At 37.8% G+C, this 26,588-nt stretch overlaps 1 protein-coding gene across 1 annotated transcript in view; it reads left to right on the top strand.

Moving 5' to 3' along the window:
• AHP2 (Tat-binding protein 1(Tbp-1)-interacting protein (TBPIP)) overlaps positions 1-26,372 on the top strand; it is a 68,680-nt gene extending 42,308 nt beyond the window's left edge. Inside the window, exons 3-6 of the mRNA XM_089796567.1 lie at positions 24,811-25,078; positions 25,220-25,290; positions 25,575-25,763; positions 25,842-26,372. Of these exons, the coding sequence (XP_089652693.1) occupies positions 24,811-25,078; positions 25,220-25,290; positions 25,575-25,763; positions 25,842-25,934 (621 nt within the window). The 3' untranslated portion in view covers positions 25,935-26,372. The remainder of the gene's footprint in view (positions 1-24,810; positions 25,079-25,219; positions 25,291-25,574; positions 25,764-25,841) is intronic.
• The last annotated feature ends 216 nt before the right edge of the window (positions 26,373-26,588 follow it).

Raw genomic sequence — 26,588 nt, 5'->3', positions numbered from 1 at the left:
TGAAGAAAATACATCAAAACAAAGACTAAGGGGGAGATTACATCCTTGGAGTGTCTAGCAACTGATGCAACTCGTAGACCTAATCTGTTCGAATATGCTAAACCTTTTGTGTCCTGGTGTTGATCTCCATTACCTCCTTCAGTAGAAGTACTGCCTTCATAGCTTGTATGAGCCTCTTGTAGCCCTTTTTCAGCCTTTTCTTTATCCTATAAGAGCACTGCTTGTTCTGCTGCCCATGTTGCCTGGTGGCTAGCCAATTGGGTACCTAGCTCCTTCAAAGCCTTTGTCTTTACCTCGCTAGACCTTGCAGCTGCAACCCTCTCTGCTTCTCTATCTGCCTCTGCACGCTGATGAACATCGTAGACGTCTTTGTACGCCCCTACTATCTCATGTGCCAACTTTTCCATAGCGGTGTTGCATGGTCCCAACTCGGGTTTTGTAGTCCAATTAGCCAACATCTTTGACATTTCCACGGCTAGCCATCCTCTGGCCTCAAAGCAAGAGCGGAAATGCTCTGGACAACCCTTTTGGATATAGGCTCAAATCGACTGCAACTCCCTTCTATGGGTCAAAGCATGCTGTCCAATAATTCGACCTCTCTCCATCACAACTTCCATGGCCCTAATATATGCCATGGTTCTCTCCTCATCCAACCCATAATTCAGCTTGTCCTTAATATCGGTATCTTGCTCCATATCCATCTCAATCTCTCTCTTTGCCCCTTTTGTGACAGCCACGTCCACCTCCGGTGTAGCCCCCTCATCTTCGGGTGCATCCTCAAAGTGTGGTACTCTCAACTCCTGTGGCTCTAGAATGGCATATACTCCTGTGACGGTCCTGTCAATACCTCTCCCTGCCTTGGGGATTGGATGGGGGGGCCAACCTCTGTAGGGGTGAGTTGGAATTGTTGTCCTAAGAAGGCACTGGCTCGGCCCATCACTTCAACAGCCTCGTCCTCTGGCTCTGCTCGCTGAGCCGTTCCAACACTCTCGACCTCTGGTTGTGTTGGCTGGGCCACACTCATGGGTTCGGCCAAAAGGGATGAAGCTATAGTGACAACAACCTTTGTACCAATCAAGTCTAGTCGAACTTGAGGCTTGGGCTTTGGTGCCTAGTGCATCTCTACGAGCCTTGTTGTTGGAATTGCGGCTACTAGATCTGGGGCAACTAAATCCATTGGGACGTCTACGATTGGAATTCCCTCAGGGTTGGCTAGCGGGGATGGCTCCTTGACAACCCCCATCTAAGCCGATACATCTGTGCTCTCTGCCATGGCCATGGGTGGAGTCATAACAACGAGCACATGCCTCTGTCTGAATGGAGGACTAAGTGGTATGGGGGTGGTAGCTCTCAAGTGCGTGGAAGTCGGCAACTGAGGAGTGAAAAGTGTCTTAGGTGGGAACCTTGCATCTATCTCATTGTTCCCAACCTCCTCTAAAGTACTATCTTCCTCTGAATCGGTCTCACCACTCTCTGTGGTATCCTCCCGTTTGCTATCAGTGTCATTGTAGGCTTCTAAGCCCTGCATTACCCTCTTCTAGATGACCATCATGCCACCCTATGTCCAAATTGCCTTTAGTAGAATACTGGGGTTTCTCCTGTCGCCAATCTTCCTCTTGGTGGGACTTCAAACTCATCCGCTAGAATTTGATGGAGTGTTGCTTCAATAAACAACCCGATAGTATGGTGAGGTATATAGAATGTGCATGTTGCAGTGTCATGAATTGCTCCATTCTATCAGCGAGGATGAATGCCCAATCATATACCATACCATTCATAATGCCATTCATGAAGGTAATCTGTGGCAAGGCGATAACTGAAACCTTACTCGCCCTAATTAACCTGCTCTTTATCATGTCCATGATACACTGCCAATGGCCTTCCCGAATGAAGTCCTGCCGCAGTCCTCGACTCTTAGTACCCTTTATGATGTACTCAAACTCCTCTGACGTGAGGTCGCGTCCCACCAACTTCATCCAATACTCCTTTCGTTCTTGCGGAAGTTTGTGGTTCGTAGTTACCACTTTGCGACCTCCTTGGCCAAGAATGCCAAGAACCCTAGTGAAGTCGTGGGCTTAGAACGTGCGACGATGTTTCTTGTATGCGAATGTACTTGTTTTGCTGTGTTTTTTGTATGTTTCAATCATAGCTCTTAATATCAGCTCAAACAACCGTATGCAAAACACTGGAAGTTGAATCACCAATGTACTTGTGCACAAATTAGTATTTGTTTGATTAGGTCTGTGTCAGTCGTTTCTTGCCACCATTTGCGACACTCATTGCCATTCAACCCTTCAAATTGTACTATGAGATGAGAAATGTCAGCCTTCTGTGCGGATGACTGCACTTTAGGATGCACCTTCTGCTTCTTGCTACTCGATGCTCTTGGCCCTGCAACTCGGACTCCTGAGGTCAATACTCTTGCATTCTTGTCCATTTTGGCACTATTCTCCTTCAACTGATCCTTCTGTCTCCTTTTCCCTACGGACTGCATACTCCAATTGATTAACAGTTTCTTGTTTTGTCTTTATGCAACAAGACCCTTAGTTTGTCTGTCGAGCTATTGCTCTCTGTTGTTGCTTCTCTGCGGCTATAGCTTTTTGTTTCTCCACGGCTATGTCTTTCTACTTTTCCAGGACACGTCTTCCTTAAGCTCCCTCGGCCTGTTTCTTATCTTCACCTTTTGAGTATTTTCTATCATTCTCTCGCGGGGTATATTTCCTTCTCACTTCATGACACTTCTTTCTTCAACGCTCGCGTCACCCTTTTCTTTCCAGCACCCGCGACACCCTTTTTCTTTCTAGCACCCGTGACACTCTTATTCTTTCCAACATCCGTGGCCTCAGCCTATTCTTTTCTCCTCTTTCGGCGCCTGCAGAATGCTTTACTCATTTTTTCCCTTCCCACAGTATATACTTGGATGGAGATGGTTTTTATTTCCCCTCTCCACGACCACGTCATGCCTGTGGCCACGTTGTGTTTGCAGTGCACTTGTGTCCGTGGTTGTTCTCTCTTTTAAAAATAAATAAATTCCTAAGTCTAATTTTCAGCAAGTATTACTCCTTACCTCGCCTTCTTGCCGTTAATGATAGATCTTCATCTTCGATCCATTAATGGCATCAGAAATTTCTTGCCCATCCAAGGTCCATAATTTTATAGAACCATTATCACCAACTTCTCTGATTTTATATGGTCCAAGCCATTTGACCTTGAATTTCCCCGGTTTTATCTCATTGCGGCCATTGTACCAAAGCACTAGCTGGCTTGGTTGGAAGCTCATCCTTTTCAAATGTTTATCGTGACATGCCTTGTGACCAGTTTGCTCCACCTTTGTCGCCCATTGTGCTGTTAATCTTCATTCATCTAATTTGTTCAGTTGATATAGGTGCTCTCTTAGACTTTCCATATCTCCAAGTCTATTTTCAATCGCAATCCAGAGGCTCAGGACCATGAATTCAGCTGGTACCATGACCTCTTGCCCAAACATTAACTGGAATGGCTTCTGTCTAGTTTTGACTTTGAACGTTGTGCGGTTGGCCCATAGCGTTGAAGGCAACTTTTCCTCCCAGTTTGCCTGTTCTACTCCGCATGATTTATATATGATAGCCTCAAGGATTTTGTTTGGCACTTCTGCCTGGCCATTGGCTCTTGGGTAATATGGACTTGACAACGAATGAAAAATCTTGAATTCAGTTGTCAGTAATTTGATCACGTGATTCACAAAGTGACCTCCTCTGTCACTTGTCAACTGGATGGGTATGCCGTAGTGCATGATGATCTGCTCATATAAAAACTTTGCGGTGCTTATTGCAGAGTTGTCTGGTAGTGCCCATGCCTCTACCCACTTTGTTAGATATTTAGTGGCCACTACCATGTATCGACAACGTCGGGCCCTTCTTGCCTTTAGTGGACCCACGAACTCCAATCCTCAACGTTTAAACAATTCCTGAGTGTGGGAAGGGCTTAACGGCATGAAGTCTTGCTTAAGTGGTTTGCCTGCTCTCTGGCACGTATCACAGCTTAACACCCATTCCCATGCGTCATTGTAAAGTTTGGGCCACCATAATCCGACAAGCAAGACCTTCTGTGCAGTTGTGTTGGGTCCCCCATGTGGTTGCCTGTCGGACCTTCATGCACCTCCCTCAAAACACTCTATACTTCCTCTTCCATTAAGCATAGCCTTAGTACTTGGTTTAGGCCTATCTTATATAGGAGGCGGTTTATTAGTTGGAAGGTCCGGCTCCTTAACACTAGCGTCTGCTGTTTGCTTGTCGGCATCTCCCTTACAAATTGGTACGTGGATAGATATTCCCTAATAGACTTATACCATCTTGGAAGGATGGCGATCCTGAACAAGTGTACATTCGGAAAATCATCATTAACCTCTTCCGATGGCTTTCTTGTCTTGATTCGGGAGAGCTGGTTGGCAATGATGCGACTTTTCCCTGGTTGCACAATAATGGTGAAGGTGAACTTCTGCAGGAGTAACAACCATCTACTAGTCCTTCCTTGGATGATCGGTCTGTTTACCAGGTACATCAGCGCCCGGTGGTCCACGTAAAAGGTGAATAGTGTAGCCAAGAGGTAATGTCAAAACTTTTGTACAGCATACACCATCCTAAGGGCCTCTGTAATATCCCTTTCCGAATATTTACTTAAAAACCTTTATATAAACGTGTAGATTTAAAATCGAACAGAAAGCCAATATTTGATATAAATTCTAGAACTTTAATCGTTTTGTAACCAACAGATTTGCATACAAGAAAACTCATAAAAGTTTGTTTTATTTCTCCAATATCCAAAAGTACATATATAAACCAGGAGTTAACACAAAAAACCGCCAAATACGTTATTGTATTATATAACAGCAATACAATAACATGCAACAAGCCATATAATCCAATCTTATAAATAGAAATAATAGTTAGATTGGCAAATGTAGATAAAACTTGTAAGAAGGCTAGGTCTGCGTCCAACCTCCAAATGCTTCTTCAAGGGTTTGCGTCCTCGAAGAGATAACCAGTCACTGTTTCCAGCTCCTAGATTAATATTTGTTTTAAATATTATATTCTTCATACCTCCCCATGTGGAGCTTGTTGTATCTTTATCACTTTTCCCAATGTGATGCACGCCCTTTTAGGCAATGTGGGATAAAACACCTTTTTGTCCTTTAGTCACTTAGGTGAACATAATACCTTTTTAAAATAAAGTGACAAGTTAAATGAACTTTTAAAGTCACTTAGTAAACCATATAATCATTAGGCATCAAAATAACTGACCAAATGAACTCGGATAAGCATGTGCAATAGCTCGTTGGAAAGCTCTCGGCGAAACACTTCAAACCAACACTGAGATTCCAAGTATTCCGAGTTCTATTTACTTACTAAAAATAGTAAGCATCTGGACAACCTGCCAAAATTGCTCTAATGGGTCTGAAACTAGAAATGTCTAGGCCAAGTCTCGAATTGAACCCCATAAAGAATCTTTTCGCCCTCGAAACCTAGGCGAAGTGAGCTCCCAGGAAAAAGGGACATTACAGCCTCCCTTTCAGTGGTGTTGTAATTCTTCTTGGCTTTTGAAAGTAACCGGCTTGTGAAATATACTAGGTGATCAAGGCCATGGTCACTAGTTTGTCCCAACGTTGTACCTATGGCGAAGTTAGAAGTGTCCACATGGACATGAAACTCCTTGTCTCAGTTTGGATATGCCAAAATAGGCGCCCCCAACAATTTATTCTTCAACTCTTTGAAGGAAGTCTCCTATTCGGAGCTCTAGACGTACGGTTCTCCCTTCGATGTCAGCTTGTCGAGGGGAAGAGCAATTCGGGCGTTGTTCTTTATGAACTGTTTCTAGTATCCAATGTGCCCAAGAAAAGATTTCACTCCAATTACCTCTATTGGGGCTTCCATTTCCACAATCACCCACACTTTGTCCAGGTTGGTCTTCAGTCGTGTCTTGCACACAATGTGCTCAAGTAATTTGCCTTGAGGAACCATGCACCGACACTTTTTAGCGTTTAGTGTCCGCCGTGTCCACCGACACCTCTCCATACATTCTTGGAGTGTCGCCAAGTGGTTGTCCTGTCCACTGAAGATGGACCAGTCATCCAAAAATGCTTGGAAGTTGCCTACTGACATTTTGACAAGGATGTGTTAAAATGATTCTCTGAAATGTGGCACGTGTGTTACACAATCCGAAGGGCATCCAGTTGTAAGCATATACTCCTTCCTCCACCACAAAGGTAGTTTTCAATTTATCTTCTTTAGCAATGGAGATCTGGTTATAGCCAGAGAATCCATCCATGAAGGAGTACATCTCGTGTCTTGCCACTTCTTCAAGAATTGTGTCCGTGAACGGGATGGGGAAGGGATCTTTTATCGTGACAACATTTAGGCACCGGAAGTCCACACATATCCGGATTTGGATCCCGTCCTTCATGGATATCACGATTGGTGACACCCACTCACTTGTTTGGGTTTTGAATATTATGCCTGCTTCTAACATTTGTTGTATTTCCTCACCTATGTGTGCCGCGTAGTTCTTAATCATTTTATACGGTCGCTTCTGCATAGGTATGGCTCTGGGCACCAAAGGTATGCGGTGGACGCACATCTTTGGCGGGACCTCTTTTAAATCCTTATAAGTCTAGGCAAATACATGTTTATACTCCATGAAGATTTTAAATGTTGCAGCCTTCAGTACAAGGTTCCAATCGTCTCTGATAAGTATGTTCCTTGGGTTTTCTGTATCACCAAGATTGGTGGCCTCCACTGATGGCTCTTTGTATCTAATGGCATTCCCTTCAAAGTGATGGGTGGGACTCGTTGATCTTTGCGTTGCCTTCTTTGTATTCCACAAACTCTAGTGGGAATACCTCCTTCTCACCTTCAGGTTCCTCGATGCCAAGCATGTAAGAATGGAAGAGCTCATGGTCTTTCATCTGCCAATGGAAAAGTCCATTAATTGAACTAGTCTCATTTCCTGAACATTCATCCAATTCCAAAATGCCTTCATCGTTAGGATCCATGCAAGCTCTTCCCTCATCCATTCGATGTTTCTCGTTTGACTCAGACTCCAATGACGACACCATTTCTTCACTTACTATCTGTGTTCGGAGATCAATGGCAAACTTTCGCCCACCGCTTTCCATGGACAAAATGTTCTTTTTCCAGTTGTGATTCACCTTGGCTGCCACTAGCCATCCTCTTCCAAGAATGACGTCATATCCTTTTTTCTTCAAGGGAATCACAATGAAATTGAGCACAAATTGTTGTGTCCCGATGGTTACCTGTTGAGCCACCAAGGTCCCTAGTGGCTTTATCCCTTGCTGGTCCATGTCGAGCAGATTGAATGTGGTCAGCCATAGGGTAGGCTTGCTGAGTTTCTTCCATGTCTCCTTGAGAAGGACGTTCACCCTAGACACACCATCCACCATAGTGTCCGTCAGGATGGTTCTGAGGATTCCCATCTTGACCACTGTCGGGTGACAACCATCGCTTAGTGTCAGCAACATGGGGTCTGTGGCCGACCCTCTTGGTAAAGTTGGTTGTTCATTTGTCTCCGGTACTGTTGGCGGGTTTGTGTAAGTGTTTGATAATGTTGTTCTTAATTGTGGTACTGTTTGTAAGAGGTCTTGAAGTTTGATGGCCACCTCCATTTGCAACATTTAGTTCAATAAGTTGTTCTCTACCTCTATTCGTCCAGAAGTAGTTCCATTGATATCTTTTCTACTCTTCATTGCCCTTTCTATTTCTTCTTGTGCCTCCCAAAGTCTTTGCTTCTCAATGCAGGGATCTAGATATGTTGCCTGCTTGGCCTGGTTGCGGGTGAGGACAAGGACCTTCTCCTCCTTAATGTTAAGGAGGTTCACTTGTTTTGGGTAGTTGGTGTCCTCATGGTCTTCTGGACTGCACCATCGACACAATTTCTGAGGAGTGTCACCCTTTGGCAAAGTGGCCCCATTGGCTACATGCACGACATTGGACTACGAGCCTTCCCTTGGAGTCATATTGCATCCGATTCCTGTTGTCATTTCCACCCTGTCCCCCTCGGTGGTTGTTTTTGTAACATCCAGATTTTCTCGAGTCTAAATTAACATCTATCATACTTAAGGAATATAGTTATAATTTCGATTTCATAGGAAGGTAGTTACATCATTCATGTTCATGTGAAAGATTTATCGTTAAAATCAATTAAACAAAATTTCTTAACTAAATACTTGGAATACCACTAAATGAAATTACTTCAGAAATTGAAATCTCATACCTTGGAAAATTGAGACTGAAAATCATTTGAGTATGCTTCTGCAACCATCCGGTTTAGTCCACAAATACACCATAACAATTCCTCAAATCGACTGCTATCTCAAAAATCATTTGATGATTACATCTAAATACTTCTATAATTTAAATTAGGGCATCACATATCATCTTACCAATTAGGGCATCAATTACCATTGATTCATTTAGGGCTTCTAATACTGCTTTACCACATAGGGCTTCTACGACCACAATTTCAATTTAGGGCTTCCGCGACCACGGATTCAACTAGGGCTTTCGATACCATGGATTAGCTAGGGCTTCCAATGCCACTGTATCAATTAAGGTTCCAGCTGTCACACAATCAATTAGGGCTTCAGATTTCTTTCCTTCCGATTACTTATCTGTGATAATATCTCAAGATTAGATAAATACTTATATTCAATAATCATATAAAAGAAAACAATTCACAAATCAATCCAGTTGTAACATAATGATAACAATGAATGTAACTGAATTCAATCTTACCTCTTCATATTAAAAATGATAATACTTGTTTCTGATAACAATTGTATGCATAGCTTATCTTTGTCCGACTCATGTCTGACATTTTGAATGAGGTGAAACATTGTCAGGGGCTTAACCACCCAACCTCGGACCACAACACATCTCCACACGATCTCTATCGAGAAAGGTCCTCCCTACCCGGAATTGATAGAGGGCATCTTAACATCCACTGGGCATCATGTTATAAAACACGCCATACGACTTGGCAGCAGGAGATCATCATAACAGGAATATGCATGAGCTATTAATTAATTCTTATTAGATGATAAATATTGAAATATCATAAATGATATGGATTCAATTATTACAGATTCCTCTTTTTCAACTCGTCACTCTATTCAGCCCTCTAAGCCAGTGGTTCCCAAGTGTTATCAGGTTAAATTCATTGTGAAATTCCACATCTACTTCACCCTATGCTGACATTTTCGCCTGGTGAATTCCTAGGTGCACTGGATTCAATCTTTCATTCTCATTTATTTATACTTATATCAGGATCTAATTGATTTTATCTGAGATGATAACTTTCTTAAATAATTCAGAGAAATTTTTAACACATTCAGATATATATATATATGTATATATATATATATATGTATATATATATGTATATATGTATATATATATGTATATATGTATATGTATATATATATGTATATATGTATATGTATATATATATATATATAAAAGAGAATCTCAGACCTGAGTGTAAATCATTGCAGTAAATAACATGAATGACAATCGACAGACTTGTTAAACTTATCAAGGAATAAGAAAGACGACATGCTTCATAGACATATTGTTTCTAAGGAACTGACAAACTTATATATATTTATAAAAGAGAATCTCAGACCTGAGTGTAAATCATTATAGTAAATAACATAAATGACAATTGGCAGACTTGTTAAACTTATTAAGGAATAAGAAAGATGACATGCTTCACAGACATATTGTTTCTAAGGAACCGACAAACTTGCATTGGTTAATTCAATGAACTTATACATTAAATGGTATCATTTTATCGCATGTTATAAGGTTACAATCAGAGCCGACGGATAAGAGACAAAATTCGACTTTCAGTAACAAATACATATCAGAAATCTTACGTGACTCCCCCATGAATGTCTCAAGGTAATCATGTGCTTGAAGAAGTCTGCTAATCCGGCTTTGGTTCATTATCTCATCTCAGGTTCAACATTATATCAATTTACACTTAAATGTTATCAAAAAGAATAGATTTTAAGAAAAATTCTGAAAGATGCATAGTATATTAGTAATAGACTTATGTTTATCCATTTCAATGGCAACTGACTGATCTCCAGTTGATGAAAAAGATTTGAAAAAGCTCATAGGCGGTTCCTTATATTGAAAAGGCAAATTGAGTACATAAATCACTTGACCCTATCTTAGATCGATGTCTCAAAAAAATGAACTATTTATTTGCCAAAAAAAAAGTTAGAATCTTATATCACTATTATAGGAATGAATGCATATACCAATCATGTAAGAATGAAAGATGTTTTCATTGAAATGCATTAATAGGTTCTTACTGCCCTATGAATGTGTGATTAGGGTTTGAAGGTATCCTCCAGCCTGCGGTAAGACACTCATCCGTATGCAAAGTATTATACGTTGTTGCTTCTACAATTTATTTTTCCTCGCTAAGTTGAAGGTTGTCGATTAGCCAAAAACAACAGAGGAATGCCGTAGGAAAAAGAATGAATGCCGGTAGTCCAAAAGGGAAACTATTAAATAAAAATAAGCATGCCTCTACGTCTTCCTACAGTGATAAGATTCATTTCGAATTCCCCAAATGTCTAAAAGAATTTTAAAACATAAATATTATTAAACATGCCAAACAAGAATCGGTTGAAAGCAAGAATAATAAAGAAGAGAATAGAATTAGAAAATTAAAATTCGAAGATTATAATAATATAATTATTATAATCCGAACATTATTATAAAATACAACTTTTAAGTTATTAAATGATAATGGTGCCAAATCATGGTTATATTTAAATGAATATTTATAAACAATTAATAAAAATACGACGACAGAAGATAATTTAAAATCCTTTAAGATACGTTTTATAAATTATTTAATTATTTTAATTAAATTAATTATTAATAACTCAATTATTTTAATTTAACTATTTATTAAAATAACTCATGCAATTCCACAGATGTATTTTGTTCCAAGTCGTTGGGTCCTCTGCTTGTCTGCTCAGTGATGGTGATGCCCTGCCTAATTCTTTTCTGACAATGCTTCCACCTCCTCGGCATGCTCCCCTGCAAGAATTTTCTTCGTAATTAAATTATAAATTATATAACCATAAATAATCATAAGAGTTAACCTTTCATCCTAATTCCATGAATTTGCGATTACTGATCAACTAACATGTCATCTGCACTTGAAATCATAACGACCAACTAACTTACCATTTCGCCAAATTATATCAAATTAAACTGCCAACTGACTTCATGTGAACCTCAACGTCTATATTCCAAGCTAAGTCAAAAATTGGGATGTAACAGTTTCAGTAGCCATTGGATGTGGCATTGTTGTTGTTCCCCTACGTCTCATTATTAGTGCCAGAGGTGGATGGATGTTCTTGCGTGAAGAGTATTTGTTGGCTTCGCGTCTTCATGTTATAGGGGCACTCCTTTGTAGAATGACCCAAAATTTGACAGATATTGCACATAGCCTTCTTAGGACATGCTCTCCTTGTGTCTTTTCTCTTTACAATCAGTACACCATATTTCTCCCTCCTTTGTACGGCTAGTGGTTCCCTTCATGGACTTGAACTCCTTCATCATTCGCTCAATGCCCTTTTGGAGAGCCTGTACCTTCTTGTTCGGTTCTTCGTCACTGTCAGCATTGCTTTCCTCTTCAGAGGACTCATCGCTCTTTTTCTTTGTCGTCTTGCCTTCACTTTCCAAGTTCATGGCACGGTCATAGGCATTTGTGTATGATGTGGGCGGGACTATCTTCATCTTCTTTTTCAGTGCCCCGTGGTGTCCTACGAACCATCGTTTCTTTAATTCATTGATGGGTTGAGTACCCATCCCGCTAAGAAGATCCTTGAGCCTTCGATTGTAGGCTTGTATGGTTTCCTTTTTCCCTTGTTTGCAATTGTAGATCTTGACGACGACCTCGTTGTCATCCCGTAGCGGTCGAAATTTTGCTTGAAATTCTTTTTTGAGATTGTCCAATGTGTTAATCCTCGCCTTGTCCATATCAGAAAACCAATCCACCGCCACTCCCCGTAGTTGGCAGTCCATATGGTTTCACATGTACGGAAATGCCGTACAGGGTCTTCCTTCCCGTCGCCTGTGAACTTCGGGAGTTTTTATTTCTAAGACATTGTGTTTCTTGTCCTTTGATGACCACCACTCGATTGTGTCCTAGAATCGATAGGAATTGGTCTTGGTGGGTTACTTTGACCACCGTGCAGTGTCCCTGTGACACTTCCTTGTGCCTCAATGTCCTTTGTTGGCCTCGCCTCCATTTCTACTTCACGGGTTTTCTCTCGCAATGGTGTACGGGACGAATGTAGAAATTGTTTCCTTGTCTCCTTGAGCATAATTAATCTATGTTGTGTTTCGTCAAGCAACTCCTCATTGCTCCGTACTCACAATTCAGGCGAACTGTGGCACCCTTCAATGGTTCCTACGCCACCCACACGGTTGCCTTCTACCACACTTGGTGATTCTTTCGACTGCCCCACAGTTCGTTCTTCGACAAGTTGTCATAGTCATCGCCTTCTTTTGGCTTGGATTAAATCTCCATGCACAAATTGTAATTCATCAATATCCTCCCTCAAGTTCCTATTTTTATTTAAGAGGTTGGGCATTTGACATAACCATTATATTAAAAAACCAAAATAAAACACTTTATTTATTCAATTTGTATACATCATGTGGTTGACTCATGCAACAATTACAGACTCTTGAGTGCTTTTGGTACCATGGCTTAAAAGCTCATGGTTCAGTTTTGCGATGTTGTGCGTCTCTCTCATAGAAATTCTTGAGGGTTTGTTGACGATGTTCCTCTTGTTCCTCTTCTTCCTTGCGTCTCTTTTGCGTCAGGTATGCTTGTGCAATTAAACGGTGGAGTTGGTCTAGGAACTTGTTTGTTGTTGGGCTTGCATGCGTGGCATCCCACACAGTATCTTGTCTAACCTTGTTTTTGGTGGCTTCTCTTCGTATGAAGGTTTCGAGGCTTATGCAGTACAGGATGTAGGAGTTCTGGGTCAACTCATGCTTGCCTTCCAGGAGTTCTATCTCATCCTCATCATTAGTTTTCCGGTTGTCCGGTACTGGTATTCCCATTTATCCTCGGCTTTCCATTTGCTGCCACTTTGGATTTGAACTGGCAACAACGCCAAATGTTCAACCTGTAGGTGAACAGGAAATAAACATATAACTTAACAAAGTAAAGTATTATTCATTCATCAAATGCTTTCGCACAAAGTAATAATAATATTCAATACTAACATGATGCCAATTATATAAGTGTATGCGATATTTATAACATCCGACACGGTGCTAATGAAGCGACACCGTCGTGCTCGTACCCATAATCGTCTAAATACCCAGTTCGTCGAACAACACAAAGTTTGCAAGCTATTCCATTGCTTGAGTGCCTATGTTAATCTCAGACTTCATAAGCAACTCAAAGTCCGCAAGACCAAATCTGAAACAAAATTATAGCTCTGAACGCAATATGCAGCTCAAAGTGTGCAAGATTGAGTTCAAATCCCTTATGAACACAAGCACTAAACTCACAATCAACAAAAGAAAATGGCGTCACATCATAGTTTGGATTGGCACAAAGTCTCAAAATAATGTGCCTCTTTTATTGAAAGCAATTTAATGTAAATCCAAGCTCAAAGTCTTAGAGTGCATATATAAATTGGTAGAGTTTTCTTGTATTGCCAAAAGATGAAATTACAAAGAGCACCCTCCTTTATTTATAGGTGAGGGGCTGAGAGAAATATGTGGGAGAAACCCAACAAATTTTGACCTATTCCTAACTAACTTCAACTTAATGCACTTGATCTCTAATTTGATTACATGTTATGACTTTATAGGTGAAAAGGTCATTTGCAATTACAAGTTGTTTCCCGATTACATGTGATTTGTCAATACGGAATTTACAAAATGCATGAGGAAAATAAGCTAAGTGTTTGACAAGACACAACTGCTATTATATCATCCCTTGCCAGAGAGATTTTTTTGTCACTAGATTGTCAGGTGTCAGAAATCTTCAAACTGTACATGAGTGGGAACATCTATAGGGAATAACATTTCGACCTCTGGATTTGGTGACACCAACAAATCATTGATTTTTGATCTCAACCATGACTGAAAAATATTAACTATCCCTCTTATTGGTTCTCTCTAAAGCAATCTATGCTCTCAATCATTTCAACACTTTCCCACCTCCTTGTATGGTTCCATCATGTTGTTGTTCTTGCCTTTGTCATTCTTTATTCTAGGAATCTGCTTGTAGAATAAGACCAATCCCTTGATCTTGTTGATTCGGTAGATCATGTTGATGTTTTGGTAGCTTTAGTAGGATAAACCTGTGAGATCAAAGATAAATTAATATAATTACACACACAGTATATATATATATAAATAAAAAATTAAGTTTGCCAGTATATTAATTATATTGATGAATAGACATGTCCCATGAAGGGATATGTCTCTTCTCTTGGTTTATTCCTAATACAAATACAAGAGGACGCTGCCATTTGGAAAGTACATACCAGACATTATGGCAGTGTTATTACATCTGCAGCGATATCAGAGCCTACTGCAGATGTATGGAAGGCAAGGAAAAAATGAATATTACATGCGAAATAGAGGAAAGCAGCACTTAAGACTACCTACAGTTTGGAAGGTGATAGAATTATTGTCATTGATGTCAAATGTGCATTAAGAAGTTGTCATAGCCATTGATGTCAAAGATAGGAGAACCCAAAGTCGACAATCATTAAATGAGTTAATTAGAGCAACAAATGATTATATCAATTAACAGAACAAAGCTTGGTCACAATTATCTACAGCTAGTAACTGAATATGTTGGCTATAGTTGTCATTATGTTGAAAACATGGTCTATGCTTAAGAACTGTCAAACAGGCTGGAGATAAAATCAAAGGCATTGGTAATTCAGTGGTCAACACAATACAAATTTTAAAGACAATGATATATGGTCAGGATTCGAAACAAAGGTTGTGAATGAATAAAACAGTGATAGCAATACATAACAAAGATGAAGATACCTCAGCAGAATTGTAAAGGAAAAACATAATATACAGGAATACAAAGATATAAAAATAGAAAATCAATTGAAGACTAACATAGAATTGTGGTAGGAAAACTTGTGCATAGAAAAGAAGGATACTCAAACGATATATTCTTTCATAACATGGATACATTCATAATGATAAGAAGCTGCACAAGTAATGTAAGTGTCAATATCTACAACACAAATAATATAAGACAGTTTGTTGATGAAAAGCTCTGATAAACTACATATAGTAATACATGATAGAGAAGACGTCATCATTGTTGTCAAACTACTATCATCAATGGTCAATACTTGGCATGAAGAAATAAATCGGTAGGAGGATATGAAAACAGTGAATTCAGATTATATTTGGAATAGGAGGAACAATTTATATAATCAATAGTTAAGAAGACAACATTCTAAGGTTCGAGCAATAAAAGATTAAGGAGCACAAACAGAACAAAAAATTCCCCAACAGAATATATATACAAGGCTGGAATAATATGTTAATGGAGAATAATGTCAGTGATCACATATATGAATCCCGATAATCATAGAGAAGGCTTGATAAAATAAAACATTTGTATTTGACACCATCTTCACCATCAAGTGGAAGGAAGAAAAGACATTCAAAATTCTGACAGTGATGGAGGTATCCAGTATATTAAGTGGCGTTGAAGACATTCCCAACAATCACAAAATTATATTGTGAGCCCTTTCAAAGTCAGGTGTGAGTCAGCTAGCAAAATCACAGATGCAAGGTCATCGAACATGACACAACAATAATAAACAATGATGAAATTATCACCATGAATCCAAGGCATCCATGAGAAACCACTTACACGATAGCAAGCTGACAATAACATAATCTATTATATATGAAAGTTGAGTCAGCATTTGAGATAAAAAGGAGCTTGTGAATATCGGGGCTGTTTGTCTATGGAAAACAAAAATTCTTGCAACAAATCACATGCCATCGCATCATAGGTTTCCTGTATACGTCAGGAGGAGCACGTCTCTAGAAGATACAATCATGTTGGCAAAGTGAATAAATCATAATGTGTTCTACAGGAAAATATATCGATGGTGGTCCCAGTAGCAAGTCTTCATGTGAAGATGATGTTGTTTTGGATGAAAACGTAAGGCGTATACTCTGGAATGACAGAACAACGAGGTTCCCACGTCAGGTGTTCAAGGACCCCACGTTGAGCAATACCCTTATGTTTTGAACAGTAAGAATGGTGCGATTGATTGAGGAAGGCACAGATGTGAAAAGATCATATCCAAAATTGACAACCTTTGAAGATATTGTAAATTATTAAGCAAACTTGATAACATTGTTATAATTCTTATTATTATGATATGAAACGGTGTCCTTACAATAAAAAATTATAATTATAGCATATTCGAAAAGGCATGTCTGTTCAAAATGGGAAGTTGTGACTTATATGGGTTGAAGGCATAAATAGACGTTAATTTTTAAGATTGAAAAAGATATAAGAGCAAATACAAATAAAAGGAGTGTGGAAGATAAACATAATGAAATAAGAATGATGTACATGGGAGATAAGTGTGTTGTGTAGAAGTAAGAAGTGGTAAGATGAGAAGTAATTAAAAGAAGAGAGTAAATTAAAAGGGGATAGTGTTAGACACACACACGCACGCACGCACACGCACGTGCACACACACACACACACGCACACACGTACACATGAGCACACACAAACACACACACGCACACACATGCACACACAAGTTTGTGAAAATAATAAGAGACATTAAATAAGAAATATTGCTGCTCTCGTAAAGAAGACACGGAGAAGGATATATTTAAATGCAATTGTGTGAAATCTTTTAATCAAACTAGTGAATATTGTGGAAGAATATTACAGAGTTACAAAGACTATAAGAAGATTGTGTTTAAAGATTGGTGAAATAAGCATAGCAGATTCACTGAAGAGATTTATAAAGCATCCATCATCAGTTGAGTAAGCAACATCGAAAAGGTGGAAAAGAACGTTTTGTGCAGTGAGTTGGTGTTCGCAAAACAACAGTGGGGTTTGGTGCTTCCATTAGGTTGGAGCTTGCAAAGTGTGGGAGTTGGAGCTTCTAGTGAGTCGGTGCTCATAAACATAGAGGTTGTAGCCTCTAGTAGGTTGGAGCCTACAAATCATTGTAAAATAACAATTTATATAAGAAAACATTTATTTGTCCTTGTTTTCTCCCACATTGGGTTTCCAAGTAAATCATGTATTATTGTGTTCATGTGCATAATTGTTCATTTCAACATTTGAAGTTAATTGTTTGGATAAAAGTTTTGAATTGGCAAATTCGTTATTATACTGATTCACCTCCCTGCCCCCTCTCAGTATAATTGTGTGCTCTTCAGAAGGAGACTACGCTGATAAAGGGACACACAAAAAAGAGCTTCCTAAATGCTAAGTCTGGAAATCGATTTGTCGAAGGGGATGTCTAGTTGAAGCGAAGAGATGTGACTCCTCAACACCAAATGTTACGGACTCTTCATTCAAAGATATAAAGAGATGCCCAAGTCCATTCATTGGGTAGGCAGCGCATAAACATAATATATACTTGTCAACCTAAAGTGACAAAGAAACATCTGAAAGCGGGAGGCCGGATATAAAACAATTTGGAGAGGAATCTGGCAGCTACAAGAAGTCATAAGGAGACAAAGATCAGGGGACATATACGAACAGAGAAGTATTCAGCAAGTAATAATCCCAATCAACATTTGCAGGTAGAAAAGACAGAATTACAACAGAGAAAATGATGCTACGTGGTTGTCATGAACAGGAGGAGGAAATTATCCAACTCAACATTGTAAGAGCAAGCACAACATTTAAAGAGACAATGCAGCATTATTGACAGAGCATAGAATGGAGAGTGAGCAATAAAGAGTCTGCAAGCAGCCTGGACAGATCATCACGGAGGAAGAATGGGAGACATCGAGTATTGAAGAGGGCAGATATTAAGCAATACGGTATCCATAGATGTCCACTGGTGATAACAGTGGAAAGGAGTTCGTATCCGACAATCATCAAAGAGGAGAATTGCATCTCAGGAAAAGAGAAAAGTATATATTGAAAACAAAATGGAATATATGATAAAAAGAAAGAAAGCTTCGATCTTTCAAGCATTTAGATAGAAAAGAAAGAGCACAGACAACACCAAAATTCTGACTCAGCATTGTGATATTCCACCCGAACATTCTAAAAATCTGTAGACAGTGATACGGCATAAGAAAGCAAGATGGGCATCAGTATTGAATATTTAATACGATGGACTTAAACAAATTTGAAGTTTCGTTACATGTTCCTGTAAAGTCCCCGGTTGGCTACCTCAGAAGAATGGGAGCAATTATCATAAACGCTTTCTCTTTACAACATTATAACACTTTAACTTTGTAGATCTATGTTATCAATAACTTTGGTGGATCTGTATTGTAAACATTTTTCAATATTATGACCTTCACACTAAGTTTGTCCAATGATGAAGTTGTTTTGATATTCTGGTAATGACAATAATTACTTTAGTTCTTTTCATATATATATATATATTTGACGTTAACTTCTATTATATAAGGATATCTTACTATTGATTTTATGCCACAATTCCTTTTGTAGATCTCAGTTGTACGAGCTTGGGGCTCTTCTCATAGAACACTAATTCTACTTTCTTACTTCCTCTCTGTTGAGAGGATTATCATATTTGTTTGCTCTTTAGTGGGTTTCCATGTAATCTGCAATATGTTAAATGTCTGATGTTTTGTTCATGTCAGAAGTTCTTATCTCTATCTACAGGAATCAAAATTCCAGTTCCAATTTAGGATTTTTATGTTTCTCCTTTTTAACCGAATGCTGCTTTTGTATTGATATATATGCCTTGGAGACTTCCCTAACCTATGCTACCAATAAGACTGAGTGACAAGCAAACTCACTAATGGAGCTATATTTGATCTTGATATATATTAACTTGCAACAATATTTTTACTGTTGTGTCAGGTATGTGTTTTCCCTATTCTGCCTGAATGACATTCGTTGATGATCTTTATTTGGTGCCGAGGAAAGAATTATTCCCTCCAATGCTAGATGCCCTCGTAGCTGCTACTTGCATATCCTTTATTCTTCTCCATTGCTGGTCACGTACTTATATCTACATTTGTATCTTCCACAAATTAATAGTCTTTGTATCTGTCTTAATCCTTCCTCCTATTCTAATTACCACAACATTGATGTTTATGGTGGACTGAGATTGGCTTTCACTATGTTGATTGAGTGCTAGCGTGCTGGGATAAACCTCTGTGAAACAACTCCTGGTATCTTTGCAGTGGACTGGGCTTGGTATATTGAATTCTCTCATCTCCCAGATGCTTCATATTCCTCCATATCCTGAGTGATATTAGAACTGGTCCCTCCCAATCTCAATCAGGAATGATAGTGACTATATTAATTTATTCTCTTTCATTGGCATCCGCTGATTATTCTTTCCCATGTATACACTGGATTCTCCATGTTGATTGGTCCCTCACATGTGCTGCTGACTGTGATTAGTTTCTGCTCATTTGCAGTTTCTGATCATATCTTCCTTAATCACTGGGCTGGCTATTTTTTATCCCCCCCTCCAGTCTCTATGCCTTCCTTATTATATACATATTTCCTTGAGAAGACGTGACTATTCCTAGAGTCACATTATCATTTAATTATTAACATATCATTATATTATAAATATATTTGATAACATTATTATAATATATTATATTAAATTATATATACATACATATATATATAATGAAAATATAATATATATTATAATAATAATGACATAAGTAATAATATTAGTATGCTCATTATTTAATATTATTTACATCTTATGATTCTCTTATTATTCTTAATTATATAATTTATTGTCACTAGTATTATTTTATCAACTTATTTATTAAATGTTATTGTAGGAAAGTAGGGGACATGATAGTTCCTAATGTTGGGTTAAGACACTCTATTCAAAGTAAGGATCCAATAACTGTGAAGATATCAATCTCGAAGAAGTCCAAAAGCAGGGACCCACTATTGATATCGAATGCAAGGAAGAGAGGTAAAGTTCACTTGGTAGGATATAAGAGGTAAGGCTATATGTGTGTGTGTGTGTGTGTGGTGAATTATATATGTATATAAAGTAAATATATTTTCTAAACAATTTCTTATGAATATAGGGGATTATAGATTGGGAAATCAATCACCATAGAAAATAATATGTTAAAATCTATATATATAGTTTAAAGATATAAAGTTAGAAGATTGAATACATATATGCATATATGTTCAAAGTATATATTTGAATTAGATTTTTTTGAATGGTCTTACATTATTTGAATATTATTAGTCTCTCTCTTATTATTTCAATACGTACTATAAGAGCTATTTGCCTTGATTTTTTTTGAGAATCTTCTTAGGAAAAGGAGGGAGATTGAGATTCAGAGGGAGCTTGACATTTCATTAGAAGGCAACCTTGAAAGAGAGGGAGTAGATAGAGGATATGGTTTAGTCAACCTTCAGTGATCTTGGTCATATTGATTTAGAGAGAGTACACCATGTCGAGATGGATTCTCCAATGATCAAGAAATTTTTACAGTCAAGAGGATTGTGATTCATGAATATACTTCGTGATTATGTGATTTTAATAGGCCTACCCCTTGTGTACATCATGAGGAAGTGACAACTTCCAAATGATTATTACTTGTATTTGCACCCGTTATCGAAAGGTGACGATCTTACAATAACTTAATTTTCTATTATGATGGATATCTTATGATGTCTATGTAGATCATGATAGATTAAACTTTGCATGGTGGGTGTTTATATGGTACACATTATGAGAATGTGTGTGCACATAACTTATAAACATTTTTGAGTACATGGTGAATGCAATGCAAATCGATATTCTGGAGGCCATTACATGGAGTACTTGGTGAATATCATGCAACTGATGTTCAGGAGACCATTACTCACAGTACTTGGTGAATATCTTGCATCGCAACATTCTGAAAGCCATTACTCAAAGAATATTTGGTGAATATCATATATTATTATTCTGGAGGCCAATACTCAAATGTGATATCAAAATGGTGAATATCATATGTTGATATTTTGGAGACCATTGCCTTATTGAGTACATGGTGAACATCAAGTATTGATAGTCTGGAGACCATTACTCAAGAGTTTTGGTGAATATTATATGTTGATATTTTAAAGGCCAATACTCTTGATATCGTATGTGATATCAAAATAGTGGATATCTTCTGATGAAAGACATATTTAAAATTTGCCATACCTAATTTTACCAATGGTGTAATCTATCCTCACTAGCTAAGAGGGAGTGTTGATGTTTTGGTAGCTTTAGTAGGATAAACTTGTGAGATCAAAGAGAAATTAATATAATTACACACAGATATATATGTGTATATATATACATATATAATTAAGTTTGCTAGTATATTAATTATATTGATGAATAGGACATGTCCCTTCATGGGACATGTCTCTTCTCTTGGTTTATTCCTAATACAAATACAAGAGGACGCTGCCATTGGGAAAGTACATACTAGACATTATGACAGGGTTATTACATTTGCAGCGGTCCAAAGAAAAACAACAGACCAGCCATGCAAATAGGAAAAGCTGTGGAACTTTATTCCAAACTAAAACTTTACAATCTGGAGCTATTCATGCGGAGAATAAGAGCAGAGGGTTTGAAGCAATGAAAACTGGAGAAAATTTGACAAAATATAAGATTTTGGTGTCAAAATGATGCAAAAATGCATATATATACAAGGGAAGGCCTTTTTACTTGTAAGTGGGATTTTAAAATGTGATTACAAATGCAATTGGGAAGGTTTATTGCTTGCAATCGGGTTTTTAAAGTCTGACAGAAAGTAGGAAAGAGTCCTCATTTATGTGTAGGAAACAATTACAATTGGCTTTTTAAAGTCTGACTGCAAGTAAGGGAAGGACTTAGCTTTTTTGTCGGCAAAATAAACTCACAATTGGGGTTCTGAAATCCTTTTGCAAGTGGGGAAGAATATGCATTTTTGAAGCTCTTGATTTGGGGAAAAACTGGCATCTTTTCTTGCATCATTTTTTGGAAAGAACTTGTATTGTTATGAGAACAACACGCTCAAACTTTTAAAGACAAAAACCTTTACAACTTTGAAAAAAATTGCAAAAATAAGAAACAAATATATATACAAAAACCTTGGGTGTTTTGCAAAGAGGAAAAAGCTTCACAAAATATTCTTCAAAAATGAAGAGCAAATGCAAATAAAGAAAGCCATACTTCTTTTGAAAAACCAAAATGCAATGAGAATGTTGTCTTGAACTTGAAGAAAATCCCCAAATTCTTTACTTCGAATCTAAGGAAAGATCTTCAAATCGCATCTATATAGGCAAGCAAGAATTGACCAAATCCCTTCTTCAATCAATGCATATTATGTCTTTGAGAGTTCCTTCACAAATGACAAGGATTACAAACTGAAATGCTTGATATTAGCAAGGCAAAGACTCTTTCAACTTCCAGAATCTGGGTCTGTGATGAAGATTGCAAGCACAAATGCAATGCTTGCAAAAAACGACGATTAGAGCAGGAAAAATGCACTTTGTACCAAGCAATATAAATGAAAATGTTTTACGTTTTCCTTAAGTCGGGCTTTGTAAACAATGATGCAGCGCTGAACAGTTGGGAAGAAAATAACACAAGCAACCAAGCCTTAAAAACCAGTCTTCTTATGCTGGAAATAATTTTGTTTCAAAAACACCAACTGGAAGGACAAACCGTTGGGCTTTCCTCGTCATTTTGCATGGTGTTGTATGCTTTAAGTGTCTGCAATGTTTGTAATTGGGCTTTTAAAGTCTGATTACATACAATATAACGTTTAAAAGTACATTTTCCTTCAAATGACAATAAGAAGAGCCGATGTCAGGCTTTGAGACTTGATTGGCAAGCATTTAGAGTTTAAAAACATTTGAAGTTGGTCTTTAGAAACCTGACGACATGAGAAACATCCTTTTAAAGCATTTTCCATGTGAATGAAGGCAACATCGGGCATTATGGACCGTGTTACAAGTCTTTCACAAACCAAAAACACTAGTAAAGGAAGTCAGTTTGTGTTTGGCATTACAAGGAGGATCATAGTCTTGCTTTTAAGTAAAATAAAGCATATGTAGTTGGCCTTTAAAAGTCTGACTATATAGAGTAATCACTTTAGTGTTCTTTTGAACACAAAAGTTACTTGCCAAAGATTCTGGTTTGGATGCACCATTACAAGCTTATATGTTTAAAACACAAAACTAATTGTAATCAGGCTTTAAAAGCTTGATTACAAGCACTATTCTTTGTAGAGGAACATTCTTTCCTCACTAATGCCTTTAGATTGGCTTTTTCAAATGCTTTTGCAACTTATAAGAACTTAAAAAGAAAAGTGAAGAGAACTTGTAATTGCAAGCATTTAAAAAAAAAGATTTATAAAGACCACTTGCAATTGTGGTTTAAAAGCCTGATTACAAGTACTTTCAACCTTCATTTTCTCTTTAGTTATAGAACAAATTTGGGCCCGTGATAGCTCAAAACAACCGAAATCTGAAGAGCAAGAAACCCTGGACGAAAATAGAGACAAAAATAAACAAACCAAACAAGGAAAATCAAACAAAGACTTGAGATTTCCAAAAATCAAGCATTGGATCAGGAAAGAAAAACACAATTTTGCAAGAAAGACAGAAAAACTTGACAAAAATCTTCGAAAATGGCATCTGTAAGACAAGAAACTTAGGCCAATTCAAGGTATAACCAAATGCATTCAGAGAACTTCTTTAGAATACTTATCTTAGAGAGTTTAATACTATGAATTCATGAAAAATTGCATAGGATTAAATTGTGGAGGGTTAAATTGTGGACAACAAATTAGTTGTCGTATAGTGTGCATATACCCTTAAGGGAGTCATTATAAAGACTTTGTGGATCGATCTTTTATCCTTTCACGTAGAGATTGAGAGTGCCTCGGTTCAATTGTGTCTCGGTTGAATTGTGTTCTAGAGAGCTGTGTGCATCTCCAGCAAGGTGGAGAGTTAGTGCAAGTGCAGGAACTGTAAAACAGCGTTGGTGCAGTATTGGGATTGTAATATCGCACACAGATAGTTCAAGAATGAAAGTCCTCTTCTGGGGTTTCTTCTCAAATTAGGTTCGTCAGCCTACCCTTTTGTGTTAGTTGCAACTCATGCACAGTGATCACTTTCATTTATAAGATTTTACAAACTTCAGCACAGCCTCACTTTTTTGCATGTGTGCTCGTAGGAGATTAGTCATATGTTTAGCAAGGTTTCATTAAGAATTGATTGATATGTGTTGGTGAAACAATTAGGATTTCTCTGCTAATTAGAATTTAATGATCTGCATATATAATTTTTTGTCACATAATTAAGGCACATACATTGTCCTGACTTCTAACCACATCACTCTTTTATCTTCATCTATACAAAAACTTGGAGAAACTCATATTTTATCAATATTTATGTTAATAGACAGCAATAAATTGTATCTATTTGTTCCTAGATTGGAAACTCAAGGAGTTTTTCAATTATTTAATAAATAATTATAAGACTAACACATTTTTTATTCTGTAGCAAAATAGGCCCTTGAACTCCCAAAATGCTGCAGATGCCTTGCAAAAGTATGGTCTCAAGAAGACAGCAGTGCAAAAAGCATTAGACACCTTGGCAGAAAGTGCTCAGATATCTTTTAAAGAGTATGGTAAGCAGAAAATCTATATTGCCAGGCAAGATCAATTCAGTATTCCCAACACTGATGAACTGGCCCAAATGAAGAGAGAAAATGAAGAACTCCAAAAGCTGTTTGAAGCTGAAAAGAATGCAATAAATGAGGTTGAAGCAGGTATGTCTATGGGCAGGGTTGGTTTTTTGTAATTGATGAATGATAAAATTCTTGAACTCTATTTAGAAGGTTATCAAATTTCAAATGTATACACAATAGGAGAGATCAAACAATAGCAGCCAAGTGATGATGTTCTTGCAGAAATTCGGGCTTTGGAATCAAACCTGACCTTGGAGCAGATCAGAGAAAAGGAAATAGAACTGAGAGAAGAGGTAAATTCTGATTGTGTACAAAGGTAACATCTTTTAGCATCAGATTAAGAATCACAATTTCCATTGTTTGTGGGTGTTTGCAAGATTCATCCCAGAATGTTGAATGCCCAATATCACTAGCCAACTAATACATTTATACCTGCAGTATCAAAGTGACTGTAATCTTCTCATTATATGTGTGTGCGCTTGAATGAGGTCCAGAATCACAAGGAGTTTATTAATGATTTATAAATGTTGATTTGAGTATAATTATATTCCTTGTGTATTTTACGTGTAATTGTCAGGTGTGTGCAATGGAGTCAAAATTGAGCGTATTGCGGGAGGGAACTGTATTGGTCAAACCGGAGGAGCGCAAGAAAGTCCAAGATACATACAATGAAAAAATCAACCAGTGGAGAAGGCGACAAAGAGCTTTCAAGGAGCTATGGGGTACCATCACAGAGAATATGCCAAAAGATTTGAAAGAATTCAAGGTACTTCAAAGACATTATAGTTGTCCTGGTGCTTATTTCAGAAGGCTATATAATTCAATTGTGTTGGTTGTTTCTCAGGAAGAGCTTGGGATTGAAACTGATGAGGATGTTGGAGTAAGTTTTCAGGCTTACAGCGATTATACTAGTAATAAAACTTCTAGAAGGATTTAGAGCACTGTTGTCTATGTACAACTTCAACTTCGGAAGTAGTTATATACAATGTTAGGATTAATTAATCGCATTTGAGGATAAAAGTGGAGAGCATGTACAGAATCCAAGTTGTTCATGCAGTGTCCATAGTTGTTTATATCAATACCATTGGAATCTAACATGACAATTTGCATTTCTTTGAGGGTGAAAAAGTTGGGTAAACATTTTCCTAAGATTCAAAGCAAATGCCCTTTTCTAAGACTCAACTTTCAAGAATTAAAATATTGTCCTGGGCAAGGTAGTGCATAGTTGTTGGTTTAATGTCACAATTTCACAAGCCTGCAAATTGTTTTTGGATACTGAGTTATGGAAAGCTGGATACGGTAACCTTGTAAGATTATGGATCTACTGTATCAGTTATTTGTTTAAGACATAAAAATAGATAATTTTGTTGAAGCATGACTTGAGCTTGGAGATGCAAATAAAGAAAAAAACAAACAATTACATGCAGAATATAATGATTAAAACAAATACAATATGTATATTTTAGGCCTTTTTAGTTGCAGATGAACTTAGATACGGATTTGGGCTTCCTGCCTGCAGAGGCAGAAGCATATGCAGTCAGAGGCAAATTCGAGAGTGGAGGTGGGTGGAAGCCATTAGCTTCCAGCCAGC

The sequence above is a fragment of the Cupressus sempervirens genome, chromosome 8 (genome assembly GCF_028749045.1).
Source record: "Cupressus sempervirens isolate cs-2001-9-10 chromosome 8, ASM2874904v1, whole genome shotgun sequence".
Taxonomy (NCBI): Eukaryota; Viridiplantae; Streptophyta; class Pinopsida; order Cupressales; family Cupressaceae; genus Cupressus; species Cupressus sempervirens.
The sequence above is the reverse complement of the archived record's forward strand: the minus strand, read 5'-3'. Positions and strand labels throughout refer to the sequence as shown.